Here is a 16,671-nt window from a genome sequence, read left to right on the forward strand (position 1 = left end):
GTTCCTTCCCTTAACACCAAACCTGCCCATCACCTCCTCATCACCTTTGTTCCCCTCACCAACGTGCCCATTGAAGTCTGTCCCAGTCACCACTCTCTCCCCTCTGGGAATACTCTCCATCACCTCATCTAACTCACTCCAGAATCTCTCCTTCTCTTCTAACTCACACCCTACTTGTGGAGCATAACCACTGACTACATTCAACATTACCCCTTCAATTTCCAACTTCAAACTGATCACCCTGTCTGACACTCTTTTCACCTCTAAAACATTCCTCACCAGCTCCTCCTTCAGGATCACTCCTACCCCATTTCTCTTCCTGTCCACACCATAATAAAACAGTTTGTATCCCCCTCCAATGCTATGCGCTTTGCTACCCTTCCACCTGGTCTCCTGAACACACAGTATATCTGCCTTCCTTCTCTCCATCATGTCCACCAGCTCTCCACCTTTCCCTGTCATTGTGCCAACATTAAGAGTCCCTATTCTCAGACCTATACTCCTGCTTTTCCTCTTCTCTCTCTGTTCTTCAAATCCTTTTACCTCCTCTCCTTCTTTAACCAACAGTAGTGCAGTTTCCACCAGCACCCTGTAGGTCAACAGCACTGGTGGCGGTCGTTGTTAACCCAGGCCTCAACCGATCCGGTATGGAATTCACACTGATGATTCGCATGTTTAAATTTGGCATGTTTTTACGCCAGATGCCCTTCCTGACGCAACCCTCTCTATTTATCCGGGCTTGGGACCGGCACAGAAGTCACTTGCTTGAAACCCATGTGCCTAGATTGGATTTACTTATACTATACTTACTAGTATATCATACTGTTAATAGTACCTCACTGCATAGACTGTCATACTCCATCATACCGATTTGTGCTTGTACTGGGCTATGTTAAGGAACTAGATTCGCTGTTCAGTGTTTCCACTGCTAGCAGATACCCATAAGTCACTATGCCTTGAGAGGTTGAACTTCATAAAGGCACTGTTCTGGAAATAAACCTACACATTGCATCCTCCTGGCTTTGGGATTTAGAGTGCTGACCTTTAAATGCAATGTCCTTGGGTTCACATTAGTGATGTCCAATTGACACCATGACACCTGTATCGAACCACATAAGCATTTGTATCGAGTATTGGTTCATTCATTCAAACGTTCAGTTTAGTGCCATGTGGTGGCGAAATAGAATGCAGCAGAACAACATCTGAATGATGTGATGGGTGTAACTAGGCTTTGTGTGAATATTGTGAAAACATTTGTAAAGATTGATTGGTCAGTCAGTCGAGTCTATGAACGTATGTAGTGTACTAGGTGAGAGAAGGCGTGCTTGGGGAAACAGAGGATGTGCTAGGATGGTAATATGTGCGTATGTAACTAGGACAGGGTGTGAATAAATACAAGGGATGGAGAATCAGTCATTTTTATTCAAGAACAAAAGTTTCTCCACTGTCTTTGGACCGATCAGCTGAAAGTGTTCCCACATTGGAGAACAGGGTCTCTTCCTAGCTGGCTCCATGGTGATCACACACCAGCAGCAATGATCATACCGACAGCAACTACACACACACACCTACTACGCTGACAAACCCACATGTTGCGCATCATCTTGGGTGGCTTTATAGTACCCCTACGCACATGCTGACGCACGCAGTGAGATCTCTCGTTGTGACACCGTATCGACGGTTTGAACCGGTCACGGGAGTCACTCAGGCCAGCCGTTTCTACGTCGGACATCATCAGTCACGTGTCTTTTCGGCAACCATACAAGCCTCGGGGCAGTGGTTCCCTCTCCGAGCTTGAATCATGTATCGAGACCTCGGTGTCAGATGGCCATTACTAGTTCACATCTGCAGTCCTGTAGCTTGCATACGTTTAGTTGACATTCTGATACACTTGTAATAGTGCTGATGAAATTAAAATCCCATTAGCCCCTTTGCTGCCAGAGGAACTTATCTCAGGGAGCAGGAGCCTTTTCTGCGACGTAGTTCCTCTACCAGCATTTCCACCAGAGGATCTGGGTTCTAAATTTAGTTGCAGGGCATAGTTTTGAAAGTTGAACCATTAGTCAAGATGCCCGTCAGTCGACTGAGACTCTTCCTGGCTAACCTTTTGTCTTTATTTTATTTTTTGTCAGCCAGTGTGCATTACAATAGAAGCCCTGTTTCTTTGTCATCTTCTTCTCATACTTTTGGTGTGCCAAGCAGCAGTTTGCTCAGTACCTCCTCCTGTGGCTTGGGGGAATACCCACAATAATGACACTTTATGATGCGGGTCTTTATGAAGGTCTGGTGACACTATTTAGCAAATTGCTGCCCAAAACGAGGAGAAAAAGACAACAAAATCCTCTAAGACAAGATGCACAAAGGTGAAGTTTGTACTTTATTACAAGTGTTTTCAAACATCATGGTGTACTTTTACAAGAGAAAAGAATGGTCGCAACAATGTGGCTGGTTTTGCATATGTGCATCTGGTTTGTTTGTCCATTTCTGTTAAAGTGTAATGCACAGCCATTTATCTTATTGTCACTGTTGTGCACAACCTTGTGTCCATTTTTTTTCCATAAATCAATGCTCTTGATCACCCTTTATACCTCTCTGTCGGTTTTACAAACATTTAACCAATAAAAAGCATTAAAAAGGCTCGTGACTAATTTTCATAACTCCATTGGATCTTGAATCTTTCAGCAAAATCTCATATGAGCTTGATTTAGGTAAAATGTTAACAATATAGAGTCGTGAGTAAGTGACCATATATAAACACACAATAGCAACTTTGACAACATGTTGTTGAATTATTTTAGATACACAAGGTTTTTTAACTTCCTGAAAAGTAGCGGTTTTGGCTATACAAGGATTCTGCCTGACAGCAACATTATGTTTCTGGGGTAAAGTCCCTCGGTTTTGGCTATACAAAGATTCTGCCTGACAGCAATATTATGTTTCTGGGGTAAAAGTTCCTCGAGTGCATTTTGAATTCTAAAGCAAGGCAACGCAAAAATCTAAACACAAAAGAAGTAATAATGGTAATAATTGCATTTCTTTCCCTTTTACAGGCACCCAGCATTGATGTCTATCAAGATTTAAAAAGCAGCAGACATTTTGACAACAGGTACATACATTTTTAATTTGTTAGGTACGTGTGTGGTCTCTTTTGGCGCTACTATTCATAAAAATGTTTGTATATTAAGTTGATAAAACACAGTCATGATCTTTCATGTCTTTATTGAACACACCCATTAAACATACAAATTGATGGTGAGCAAAGTAATGGAAACTGTGTTTTAGTAACTGGTTGAACCACCTTTGGCAGGAATGACCTCAAACAAGCGCTTCTTGTACCTGTGGATTAGACTTGCACAATATTCAGAAGGGATCTTGGACCATTGTTCCTCACAGAACTGCCTCAGCTCAGCCATATCCTTAGGGCGTCTGGTGTGAATGGCTCTTGAGGTCATTCCACAGCATGTTTATTGGGTTGAGGTCTGGGCTCTCTGGCTGGGCCACTCCAAAAGGTGGATTTTGTGTCTCTGAAGCCATTCTGTAGTAGATTTACTTTGATGTGTAGGGTTATTGTCCTGCTGTATCACCCAGCTTGTTCTGAGCTTCAGCTTTCAGACAGCCACCCTGACATGATCCTGTAGGATACCTTGATAAACTTGAGATGACTCCATGACCCCTTCCAGCTACATGCAAATCAATAACTCCTCATCGTAGGTCTTCTGAGATCTCTTTTTGTGAGGCATGGCTCACATCAGCTGATGCTGCTTGTGAATAGCACACTGACAATGGTCGAGTGCTTTTATAAGTCAAGGTGGTTTTAAACTACGCCTCCTTTCTTGTTTCATTGACTGTACTCCAGGTTTGCCAACACCTCACCCCAGTTGACATTTAGGGACATCAGAAGCCTGGTGTTGCCATTACTTTTTCTACCATCACTTTGTATGTTTAATGGGTGTGGTTAATAAAGACCTGAAGGATCATGACTGTTTGTGTTTTATCAGTTTAGAAACATTGTGTTTGTTTATATATGTGACTTTGGTAAAGCTCACACCATATTTCATGAACAATTTATGCAGAACACCAGGAAACCGAAAACCGTGCCAGTATTTTTTCTATCAACTATATTCTTAAAATTAATAGTTTTTGTTTTGTTTTTGCCTCCAGGCCACTGTACTAATCGCCACTATCAACACTGGCCATGAAGTTCATCCAGAGCTTTTATCAGTCCACGGCAGCCTGACATATCCTAATCAAATTGCTGTTTTTTGAGAGTTAGTTTTTTGACTTTTGCTTGTGTTTTTCTGGAATGTTCTTTTGAGTTCTAACTTCAGATGATATTCACTTGACTTTTGCTTAACTTCAGATGATATTCACTTGATTTTTCTGGAATGTTCTTTTGAGTTCTAACTTCAGATGATATTCACTTGATTTGGCAAGCTTCTGGCAAACTATTCAAGCATGTTCTGCATTTGTCCTTGGTTTTCTTCTAGTATAATAAGAAGGCTTGTTTGGATCCAACCATCCACCTGTGCAAGAGAGAGGGGTAAGCGGGAGTCCAAAATCAAGCTGTACAGCAGTTGGTGATACCCAGACAGGATTTTGAAGCTTTAGGAAGTTATCACTGTGACACCCATTTCATTTTGTATTATGGTGACCACCAGGTATATCCCTTAAATAAGCAAAATACTGCCTTCACATTACAAAGTAATCCACTAGAAACTTGTGCTTGCATGTCTGTGACTGATCACGGTATCAGCTTGATGTTGCAGTGTGCTGTAGCAAATGTTGATCCTGAAAGTGCGGTTATGCTTGATGCATTGGCCACGTCATGTGTCAACTCTGATGTCAACACAGAGTCAGAACCGTTTATATTTGCACTTTGTCAGCCACAGAAGCTACAGTCCTGTTAGCATCTTAGAAAATGTGACCTTTTCAAAATGCTTGATCTAACAGTCCAGAACCCAAAGATAAGGAGTTTTAAATTGTTCCACCTCTTGCACAAGCTCCAGTGTTTTTCACATATACACATCTAGTATCCATAGCTACAGTCATGACCAAAAATATTGGCACCTCTGCATTTTTGTCAGATAACGCACCCACTTTTCCAAGAAAATTGTTGCAAACACAAAGTCTTTGGTATTCTCATGTTTATTTCTTTTGTTTTGCATTGAAACAAAAAAGCAGTGGGGGGAAAGCAAAAACTGATCCATTCCACACAGAACTTAAAAAATGGACCAGACAGAATTATTGACATCTTTTCTAAATCATCAGAAATAGTTTTATTTCCAGCCTGTGGTGCTCCTTTAATTTGTAATGAAACTTGCCTGTAACAGTCAACAGGTGCTGGCAATATAGAAATCACACTTGCAACCAGTTAAAATGGAAAAAAGTTGACTCTACCTTTGTATTATATGTACCACACTGAGCATGGAGAAAAGAAAGCAGAGTAAAGAATTGTCTGGGGATTTGAGAACCACAATAGTGGGGAGGCATGGACGATCTCGAGGCTACAAGTCCATCTCCAGGCTGTTCCTGTGTCCACTGTGCACAACACTGTCAAGACGTTTACAGCGAATGGTGCTGTAGCTACCCTCCCTGGACATGGATGAAAGAAACACAGATGACAGATTGCAACAGAAATCTGAGAGACCTGGAGTAGAAGAGTGGTCTAATATTCCAGCAGAGGGGTGTAAGAAACTCACTGATGGAAGTGATTTTTTTTTCATTTATTTTGTCCAAAGAATGTGCTACCAAATATTAAGGTGAAGGTGTCAATAATTCTGTCCAGTCCATTTTTGGAGTTCTGTGAGGAATTGATCAGATTTGGCTTTTTCTCTACTTTTTGTGTTGTTCCATTGCAAACAAAAAATAAATAAACATGAGAATACATAAGAATTTGTGATTGCAACTGTTTTCTGGGAGAAATGGTATGTTATCTGACAGAAATACAGAGGTGCCAATATTTTTGGCCATGACTGCAGGTGTTGGTGCACCAAGCCCTTCTGCCTTAGCCCACCACTTGGCCAGCAAGGTATAGACCCTGTTACCTCTCTTTTTGGGTGGTAAGCCCACATATCAGCATCCTTATGCTTGTTTTTTCAGGCTTAACCTGACGAGGCCCCATGGCTGCAGATCTGGTCAAAAGGTGCTCATCTGTAGGGCATCCCCAACCCCCACACCTAACGCAGGTCCTTACCAGATCTCACCGTTGGCCTGTGAGCAATTTTGCAATGGTGGACACTACTAGAAGTTGTTGTAATAAAAATAATTATATATTTCATTGCAGGTTTCCATTCTGATGTAACCCACATAATCCCGGATAGTCCTTGCATGTCGAAGAAAAGGTAAGAATTAGCGTGTACATTTTTTGATTAGTGGTAGTAGTTTCTTTTTATAATTTGTTTTATAATTCTATGCTTCTGTTTTCAGGAGTGGGTGAAATAGCCCTAGCTTCCTCTGTCTGAGAATGGCTCATGGATGGGATTCATACTTCCATAACATCCCACCTGTATCATCTGATCCAAGGACTTTGAGAAGGACATCTGAGACAGAAGGAAGTCTTTCCCAGCACATAGAGAACTTCACTGGACATCATGACTTCCTCGGCACAGTGGCGTCACATGAAGCACCTGCAACAAATTCAAATTTCAACACAAACTATTACACCCATAACAATATTGGAAATTCTAGTTCAGACTATGTTTATCAAAGGTACTACATGGAAACACCATGGCAAACTGATGGAGAAGAAATGGAAAAGGATTACCTGCCAAAATGTGAAACCAGTGCCATCTCAGACTTTGCTACAGATGGATTAACATCATCCGGATCTTTTCCAATGGATTTACAAGGACTTAAGCAAGACTGTGGAATGCTAGCTACATCATTTATTGAGGACTATTCAGATGTCAGTAGCTGCTCGGATGCAGATGTTGGTGAAACAAGGCCCTCTTGTAAATTCATGACAACTAATTCAGTTCCAAAACCTATAACCGATGTTGGTACAAAACACAGCTTATCCGACTGGCTTTTCACTCACACTGGAAATATGTGTTCGACTGAGAGTCTATGCCCCGATATATCAGACACTAATGTAATTTTGCCAAGACCATCAAATGGGGAGGCAAGAGAAAACATAGTTGAATGTTCACAAGATAAGATAGGAAGTCTAGAAAAAGCTTGTAAATCTTATACTGGACATGATCAGTCCTGTACTACTGCTAGCATGGTAACAACTACAGGGAGTGAAACTGCAGAGGATAGAAATTATAGTGATGGTTGTCAGAAACAAAAGGAGGATGTGGAGACAGATCTTGCACAAGTGGAGCATTCTTTTATCATGATAAACAGTGATGAAAACTTGATTGATGATAGAAAAGAGGAGTATCCAGATGGCAGCAACAAGGAGCAGATAATTGCAGCTGCTCCAAATATTATCGCTACATTTGACAATGAGCAAGATCACTTTGAAGAAAAGGTCTCAACAAAGGAAAACATGGCATTTGATAATGTCAACCCCACACACAGTCAAGATAGAATTATGAGAGAAGATGAGCAAGACGCTAATGCAGTCCTAAAGATGGACGGAAAAGAATCTGCTTCATTAGAAGATAAGATTTTTGATGAGCAGAAATCCCTAAATGCCAACTCTTCTGATCAAGATGAAAATATGGAATTTAATTATCAGGAAAAAGATATTACCTCTCAATCTTCAGATCCATTGAGTATCAAGGTGTCAGATTTTAAAGATGCTAATCAAGAACTAAGGGAATGCACAAGTACCTTGAAAAACAGTCATGAATCTGATTCTTGTTTGCAGTTACTTGAACATCAGTCTTACAAAAGTTTAACTCAGGATAATAATTGTAGGAGCCCTACTGTGACGTTTGATGGTCATTTGAGCAATGCCAGCGACAGCAGTGAGCAAAGTGTTGCTAGTCATGCAGAATCCTGCTCACAGCCAAATGGCTCAGTCACAGACCCAACTCCCTGTCTAAAACAAGATGGGACAAGTACAGGAATGAAAACAAACACCATTTCTTCTACAGATCCAGATTGTAGTGGTTCTAGTGTCACCAGTGACAGTCTTTCTATTGATACAAGTGACAAGAGTGAGCAAAGTGTTGCTGATCATCCAGAATTTGACTTAAAGACAACCAGGTCAAACACATACACGAATCCCTGTCTAGAAGAGGAACTGACAGATCCAGGAGAGTGGACAAGTGCAACTCTGTTCACAGACCCAGAGGGAAGTGGCCCTGCTGTGTCTAGTGACAATACCGAACAAAGAGTCTACAGTCATGAAGATTTCAGCTTGCAGGCAAACGACTCCACCGCAGACCTAAATCCCTGTCTAGAAATGGGTTGGGCAAGTACAAAAAAGAAGACAAACACCACTTCTTCTACAGTTCCAGATTCTAATGGGTTTGATGGCTCTCTTTCTAATGAAACTAGTGACAACAATGAGCAAAGCGATGCTGAGCATCTGGAATTGAACTTACAGACAGACAGCTCAAGCACAGACATACCCTGTCTAGAAAAGGAAATGACAAGATCACCAAAGATGACTACAACCTCTTCTACAGATTCAGATTGTAGTGGCTCTGCTGTCACTAGTGACAGTCTTTGTAATGAAACTAGTAAGAAGAATGAGCAGAATGTTTCTGATTGTCTAGAATTTGGCTTACAGACAGATAGCTCTAACACAGATACAAATCTCTGTGGAGTAAAGGAAATGACAAGTCCACCAGAGAAGAAAACCTCTTCTACAGATCCAGATTGTGCTGGTCCTGGTGTCACTTGGGGCAGTCATTCTGTTGATTTGAGTGACAACAACAAGCAAAGTGTTGTTAGTTATCTAGAATCCTGCTTACAGTCAGATGGCTCGACCACAAACAAACTCCTCTGTGTAGAAAATGAAATGATGAGTCCAGCAAAGAAGACAAATACATCTTCTCTCATTGATCCAGAATTTAGTAGCCCAGCTGTGACTAGTGACTCTAATGTGCAAAGTGTCCCTAATACTTTAGAATCCTGCTTACAGTCAAATGCCCCAACCACAGACACAAATTCCTGTCTGCAAACGAAAAGACCCACAGATAATGCAAATGCAACTTTGTCTTCAGATCAGCAACAGTCACTGCAAAATCGATTGGCCCTAGAAGCAGAAGGTCTTGGTGGAGATATTGCTGAAAATGCAAGGCAGTCATTTGAAAAGTTGGACACATCTAAACAAGGACAATCTGTGCCTGGCATTCTATATGGTGAACCTCTTTCAGCAGAAGATTCTTCATGTGACACAGATGACACAGTACCTGGCACAGGTCTGTATAAAGAAATGTCTGTAGATATGCCTGACAGTAACAGCACGGACAATTCAAAAGCTCAAGAACCTCAACTAGAATCTTCTAGACAACTGGGAAAACATCTGCATCCTGTTGTAATGTTGAATACCTTGGAGCCTGTAAATAGGATAAGTAAATTGTATCGCTGTGCTGAATGTCAACAGACAACCCATAATGTAGATCATCTAATTGAGCACCACTATTGTTGCCATTCAGTGCATGATTTTCAGTATTGCATGACATGTAATCTCTATGTGATGAGGAATGAACAAGCCGAGAAACATTTGTGTGGCGTAATCAAAGAAAGCCCTCAGGTATTTTCTGATTGTAGCCCACAGAAGGAAAAAAAACGCCACAGCTGCGTTAGGTGCGGAATCAAATTTCCAAAATTGATTCAATATATTAGCCATATGCGTGGACACACTGGCAAAACGCCATACAAGTGTAATAAATGTGGATTATATTTTGCACAGCACTGTTCCCTGTCAAGACACAAGCATATTCCTGGCAGATGCAAGCTGGCAAAACATCCAGTGACAAATTACGATGCTGTTACCAGTGAAACCAAAACACCACCAAAAAAGGATTTGGTACAGGACAAACCATATGTAAATCTGCCTGAATGTTATATCAAGCTTGTTGACTTCACCAAGACTAACATGTGTAGATTATGTGGTAAAAGCTTCTCAACTGTAGATGAGACTCAAAAGCACTTCTACAATGCACATAAGGGGAAAGGTTTGTCAGTTTCGTTAAATCAGGGTTCCACAAACATCAGTGGTAAGGAAACTCCAAAGGCAGAGAGGGAGACGAGAGGAAAGTATAATTGTCCTCTTTGTCCACGGTTTTTCAAGTACTCCTACAACAGGGCTCGACACTTGCGTGACTGTGTTAAAGAGTCAATATATGGTGGCAAGAAAACAGTTGATGGTAAATATTGGTGTCCCTTGTGCCACACTACTTTCACTTTACCATCCAACCGATATAGACATATTCAAACAATTTGTCTGAAAGAATGTCTTAATCGGCTTGCAAAGGAGAGGGCAAAAACCAGGCAAGATACGGAACAACTAAAAATAAAGGACACTGAACAGAAAACACAGTTCAAATCGGTCGGTGAACAAAAAAAGCAGCCTAAGGAAAACGAACAGAAAAAACAAGCACCCCCAGCAATAACAGCCCCCAAGACTTTTCCACGTTACAAATGCAATCTTTGTCCAGCGGTTTTTTCTCATGCTTCTGGAAAATACAGACATATGAAAAAACATGAGCTGTTTAAACTAACTGGCAAAATGTTCAGGTACAGGAATTCAGTGTTCACTGCTATGTGTAAACCTGCAACTTTAAGTAGTATGGAGAATGAAAAGATTAAGGAAAACTTAAAACCAGCTGAAGCAAATAGCAGTCTTGCACTGAGCTGTCGTTTCTGTGAAAAAGGTTTCAGCACATCACAGTCACTGAAGAAACATGAGAGCAGTCATCGAGGTGAAAGACCATATTGCTGTCTGGAATGTGGAAAAAGATTCAAGAAACGTTCTGGTTTGATTGGTCATAAAATTGTTCATCAGAGGAGGATACAGTGCACTGTCTGCAGAAAGATTCTTCCAACTATTGGAGAACTGATCCAGCACAGAAAGTCACATCTCAAGAGAGGAAAGCTTCAATGTCCAGACTGTCATCTGCAGTTCCAGTATCCTGCATATCTTCTTAGGCATCTAAACAGCCACCGAAATAGAGAAAACAAGGCACCTCACCTTGAAGAGAGCCCAGCACTGAAACCACACCAGCCCTTGGAATCTGTGAAAGAGCACAGTAAACCAAAGCAGCTGCACTGTTCCTTATGCAAAGATGTATTTAATGATGCCCAAGTACTAAGAAAACATTGTTTTACACATATATCTGAGTCCTCATCAAACCAATGTCCATTTTGCAAACTTACTTTCCGTATTCGCCGAAATTTGCTGCGCCACATGATCAAACATACTGGAGACAAACCCTTTTCCTGTGAAAACTGTGGAAAACAGTTTTACCGTGACTGTTATCTTAAATTTCACAGTCAGAGGTGTTCACATGCTCATACTAGACATCTTGTCACAATGGACGCGAAGATGAAGACTACAACACAATATCAGTGTTCCTATTGTCCACGGAAGCTTACCAAGAAAAGAGATCTGAAAGGTCATCACCGTGCCCACAAAAGAAACACCCTGCTTTTATGCTCAAGGTGTGGGCAGTATTTTGGATTTACAAAATTAAATCAACATCAGAGGAACTGTGTGGGGACAGTGGAACTCAACACTGGCTCTCCTGATGGCAATTTCAGTAAAAGGACTTCACTGACAAACCAGAATGTCCATAAAATATCTTTGCAGTCCAGTGCAACAAAGAAGCTCCAGTTGAATTGCCCACACTGTACACAGAAATTCAGGTACAGGTCATTACTCCTGAGACACCTTGTTTCACATACTGGTGTGCAACCTTATGCATGCATGCACTGTGGTCACAGGTATGGCAGTCAGACTATGTGTTTGCAGCATGAAGCTTTCTGTGATGGAGTTTACAAAGAGGAGCCATTAAAAGTCAAAAGTGATGCTGCAGCAAAACTGTCCAACATGCCTACTCATGCCGAGGCTGCACAGAAGCCCCAAGTAGAAGGTGACGCTGAGTATAAGTGTAAATTCTGCACCAAGACTTTCATGAAATCACGAAACTTGAGGCATCACATTTTAACACACAATGAAGTGAAGCCTTATCGCTGTAAAGGCTGTGACAGCTGTTTTTCAAGATATGATCATCTGAAAGTACATCAGACTCGTTGTAAAGGGAAAAGACGACGACTAGAAGTCTGTATTCCCAAAATCAGTTTAGATGATGTTGGTAAGGGTTGGCAAACAAAGTGTGGCATTGCACCTGCCAAAAAGCCGGAGACATTTGAGTGTGAAGTCTGTTCAAGAAGCTTCCCAACTAAGTCTAAACTTTCCCGACATAACACATTGTTCCATACTGCAAAACTATTCAAGTGCACACACTGTGGCTCATCATTTGCTCATGAAAAATCTCTGAAAAAGCATAGAAAGAGGACCAAGTGCAAAAAAGCCTCCGGTGAAACAAGTGTTTCTGTGCCACTGGAAACTTATCAATCAACGGAAAATGTACCAAAACCACTGTATGGGGTGAAAAATCAAATTCTACAGAGGATCAAGCCTTGTTTTAACAAAAAGTACAAATATGTATGTAGCTATTGCCCCCGTGCTTTTGGAACTGCCTGGCAATTAGGCATCCACACCCGCCTGCACACAGGAGAGAAACCATTTTCCTGTGACTATTGTGGTGAGAGATTTATAAGGAAGGATTATGTGCAGCGTCATCACCCAAAGTGCCCCAAGAAAGAACAGCAAAATAACATTCTCTGTGATAAATGTGGAGAGGTTATCTCCAAAGTTCATCTTGAAAATCACAAAAAAAATTGCACTTTACCTCAAATTTCATCCAAGTCTACAGTTTGCCAAAGCCAACAGTCAGCCTCTCAAATCCCACCAAAAGGCTTTTCTTGTGCATACTGTAGTTCCCGGTTTTTGCTGTTTTCAAAACTCCAAGAGCATTTTTTAAATGCGCACAAGTTGGAAACAACGGTTCCACCAGTGACTACTGCACCCCTACAACACCATTTATCAAATGTACCAGACATCAAAGAAGAGCCTTCTGAGGAGAGTTGTGATGAACGGCGTAGGGAAGATGCTAATTTAATCTGTGAATTAGATACAGCTCTTGATCATGAGGTACACAAACAGTTTTACTGCCAAGAGTGCAATTTGTTCTTTGCAAGTAAACCTGGACTAACTTCTCATCTGCGTGGACATGCAATGGAGTCTCCTTTTAATTGTAAATTATGCCATAAAGGCTTCTGGAATAAAACACTTGTCCGTAATCACTACAGGAAATGTAGGTTTGGACATACTTCAGAAGGGAATACAGTAAGACAGGAAGCCCCTTTGAAAGCAGAGATTGACTTTGCACTGAATGACTCTGTTCTAGTGTTCAAAGAACACTCTAAAACAACTGGCACTGGGGTTTTGCAGACCAACTTTTCCTGCAAAGATGACTTCATGGGTGAATCTGCACCAAATTCAGAGGGAACCCAGGTGCAAAGCTCAAGTAATGTGAAGAAAGTTGTGCAGTACCAATGTTCAGAATGTGATAAGAGCTTCACAGATGGCTTATTGCTCATTAGTCACCTTGAAGACCATGGAAGGCAGGAACAAGAGAAAAAATGCAAAACATGCACTAAGTGTGGGCGGGTGTGTGATACTCGAGAACAACTTGAAAGACACATGAGGTTGCATGGCATTATTAAGGAATACCCCTGCCCTGACTGCCCCAAGGTGTTTTATATCTTATCTGATCTTAAAATCCACAAAACATGTCATGACTCAAATAGACCTTATGCCTGCAAACTGTGCACTCAGAGGTTTTGGACAAGACCATCTTTATATAATCATTACATGGAAGACCACCCAGCTGATACATTTACTTGTCATTTCTGTAACAACAGCTATTCAACTAAAAATTCATTGGCAAGACACTATAAAAAATGGCATCAAAAAGAGCAGAAGGAGTTTGAGAGTATGGTACAAGAAAAGAGCAGCACTGAACAGCAAACTACCAGTCATGTCAGTACAACTGGTGAAAGTGATACAGATGAAAATAGCAGTGAGGACAGTGACTCGGACTCTGCACCATACTTCCCATGCCATGTGTGTGGCAAGACATTCCCAACATCAGAAAGTCTTGAAGATCACCAGCGATGTCACCTGGGTGAAAAACCACATGAATGTGAGGAATGTGGGAGATGTTTTTTCCAGGCATCCCAGCTGCAGCAGCATCAACGAATGCACCAGTCTGAATTTCAGTGTCAGGCATGTGGCAGGGGATTTGTGTCTCTCTTTGCACTGCGTAAACACAAGCATACTCATGGAAAGAGCCGTCCATACCGTTGTACTAAGTGTGACTTCAGTTTCACAGGACCCTTGCAACTGGCAGAACACATGTCTACCCACCGTGAGGAGAACTTTCCATGTGACATATGCAGTCATGTGTTTCTCTCCAAGGCTAGTAGAGCTGAGCATCGAAAAAGCCACTCTCAATCGGTTGACCAACCCCCACCTTCAGTATCAAGAGAAGAACATGAAAAGTCTTCTTCAGTGTCTGATGACTCATCAGCATTCACCAATGAACTTAAATATCGCTGTGGTGTTTGCAATGAGCGTTTCAGAGACCCAGAGGAGCTCTCAGAGCATGGTTGTGCGGCAGCCAATGAGCGACTGTACTCGTGTTCAGACTGCAATAAACATTTCCTGCATGCATCTCATCTGAAAAAGCACAGGACTACCCATCAGCTGTCATCGTCAGTTAGTGAATATCCATGTAATCAATGCAACAGTAGTTTTGCTTCACCTCAGCACTTTCTCAGCCATCTTAAGACGCATGTTGACACTGCAGCAGAAATTAAAGGCAACATTGAAGGTGAAGATGGAGGACCTTCACAGGGTTTCATATGTCCAGTGTGCCATCAGTGTTTTGCTAGTGCTGCTGAACTGAGTTGTCATTTTCCCACACATTCTGATGGTATATTTAAATGCAAAATTTGCAAAAAGACATTTTCTTCTCCAAGCAAGCTTGAAGAACATGCATGCCACCATCTGACATTTGAATGTACAGAATGTGGCCAGTGGATTTTGGGAAGCGATGCTTTCCACCAGCACTGCTATTTCCATCAGAAGCAGAAAGTAATAGAGACCAAATGCTCCAATCCATCAGCTAAGGCATCCCCTCCAACTCGCTATCAAGCAGCAGGAGAGGAGGAGGAGATTGACGTTATTGGAGAGGACTTGTTCAATTGCTCTGTTTGTTCAATGCAGTTCTTTTCCAAAAGTGGTCTCCTGGAGCATCAAAATAAACAGCACTTAAATGACAAGCCATTCAGGTGTGAACTTTGTGGAAAAAAGTTTGCCTTGCGGCGGTACCTTAGAAGGCATGAGCAAAGACATCGCCTAAAATCAGTTCAGTCATCTGAAAATGAGTTCAGATGCAACCAGTGTCACACCAAATTTAACACAGCTAAAGATCTGTCTTTGCATATGAAAAGGCATGCTGAAAAAAATGTCGGAGAATACCGCTGTGATATGTGTTACAAGTCATTTAGCCATTGGTCTCTTCTTAAGCAGCACCAAGAGAGTCATGTTGGCCAAGTCGTATACGAGTGCACTGAATGTGACAAAGCTTTTGCTTTTCCTCACCTACTGGAGGAACATCAACAGAGTCATGCTGGTTCCTCTCAGTAATGCCTGTTAGATACCATCTACTTTATCATTTATTTAGAATAGCTGTAGTTAAAGTATCTTGAAATCCCTCTCATGCCTTACACGTGACTCTATACCTCCACTTGTAATCACGGTTTAGGTTACATTTGTATTTTGGTCCTTGTTGCATACTTATGAAGCTCTTGGCTCATGTCACTGTAACAGCATCCTCTTGAGTTCTATTGCTAATGTATATATTTTTATTTCTAGTATTGGGATTTGTATACAGTAAATTAGCCACATAGTTTCTTGACGGTGTTTTGTAAATCTGACATTTATGTAAAGTTCTTCAGCATTCTGTAATGAGAAGAGAGAAAGCATGATGGGATATGATGATTATGGAATGCCTTGTATAGAGGCTGAAAATTTTGATCAGTTATGTATAACATTTATTTTGGAAAAGCTTTTAGTCAGTTTTGTTGACAGTATGTACATTAGGCTGCAACCTGGTCATTTTAATCTGTTTGTATTTTCTATGGTATGGCTGTTCATGTACAGTACAATAGATAATTTTCAAATTTTCAGTTTATCATTTTTCTGTTTACTGTGGATTGAAACTTTTGATATTGATAAGTATCTTTTACAGGTGTGAAAAATGTTCTAATTGAATATTCATTTCACAACATGAGGATGGTACTTTTTGGAAAAAAAGAGTTGATTAATTCAATTAAAGTCAACTAAAAAATCAATGTGTGGGTCTTGTTTGTACTTTGTACTTTTAGGAAAACTAACTGAAATGAAGCTAAGGAAATATCAAGTTAAGAAAAACATTACTTAATTTAACTAAAATAATTGATGGAACAAGTTTCACTAAGAACTAACATGATGGGGCTTATTGAAGCCTCTGAGGTGCATCATTTTAATTCAAAGACCTGAAGAGTTGGATACAAGAGAAGAAGCTGCAATGTTGACACCCACTGAATAGTGCATATACAGTGCCTCGCAAAAGTATTCATACCCCTTGAATTTTT

At 41.0% G+C, this 16,671-nt stretch overlaps 1 protein-coding gene across 5 annotated transcripts in view; it reads left to right on the plus strand.

Moving 5' to 3' along the window:
* Nucleotides 1–16,376, plus strand: part of znf1035 (zinc finger protein 1035) — a 32,394-nt gene extending 16,018 nt beyond the window's left edge. For 2 of the 5 annotated variants that reach the window (XM_020608386.1, XM_020608384.1), the window contains exons 2-7: nucleotides 3,051–3,106; nucleotides 4,162–4,268; nucleotides 4,488–4,540; nucleotides 6,100–6,185; nucleotides 6,284–6,341; nucleotides 6,427–16,376. In XM_020608386.1, coding sequence (XP_020464042.1) covers nucleotides 6,464–15,682 — 9,219 coding nt within the window. In that variant the 5' untranslated portion in view covers nucleotides 3,051–3,106; nucleotides 4,162–4,268; nucleotides 4,488–4,540; ... (1 more) ...; nucleotides 6,284–6,341; nucleotides 6,427–6,463 and the 3' untranslated portion in view covers nucleotides 15,683–16,376. Of the gene's footprint in view, nucleotides 1–3,050; nucleotides 3,107–4,161; nucleotides 4,269–4,381; nucleotides 4,541–6,099; nucleotides 6,213–6,283; nucleotides 6,342–6,426 lie in introns of those variants that run through there. The other 3 variants (XM_020608385.1, XM_020608387.1, XM_020608388.1) reach the window with 3 other exon arrangements.
* Nucleotides 16,377–16,671: the final 295 nt, after the last annotated feature.

Source organism: Monopterus albus, unplaced genomic scaffold, assembly GCF_001952655.1.
Source record: "Monopterus albus unplaced genomic scaffold, M_albus_1.0 scaffold93.1, whole genome shotgun sequence".
Lineage (NCBI taxonomy): Eukaryota > Metazoa > Chordata > Actinopteri > Synbranchiformes > Synbranchidae > Monopterus > Monopterus albus.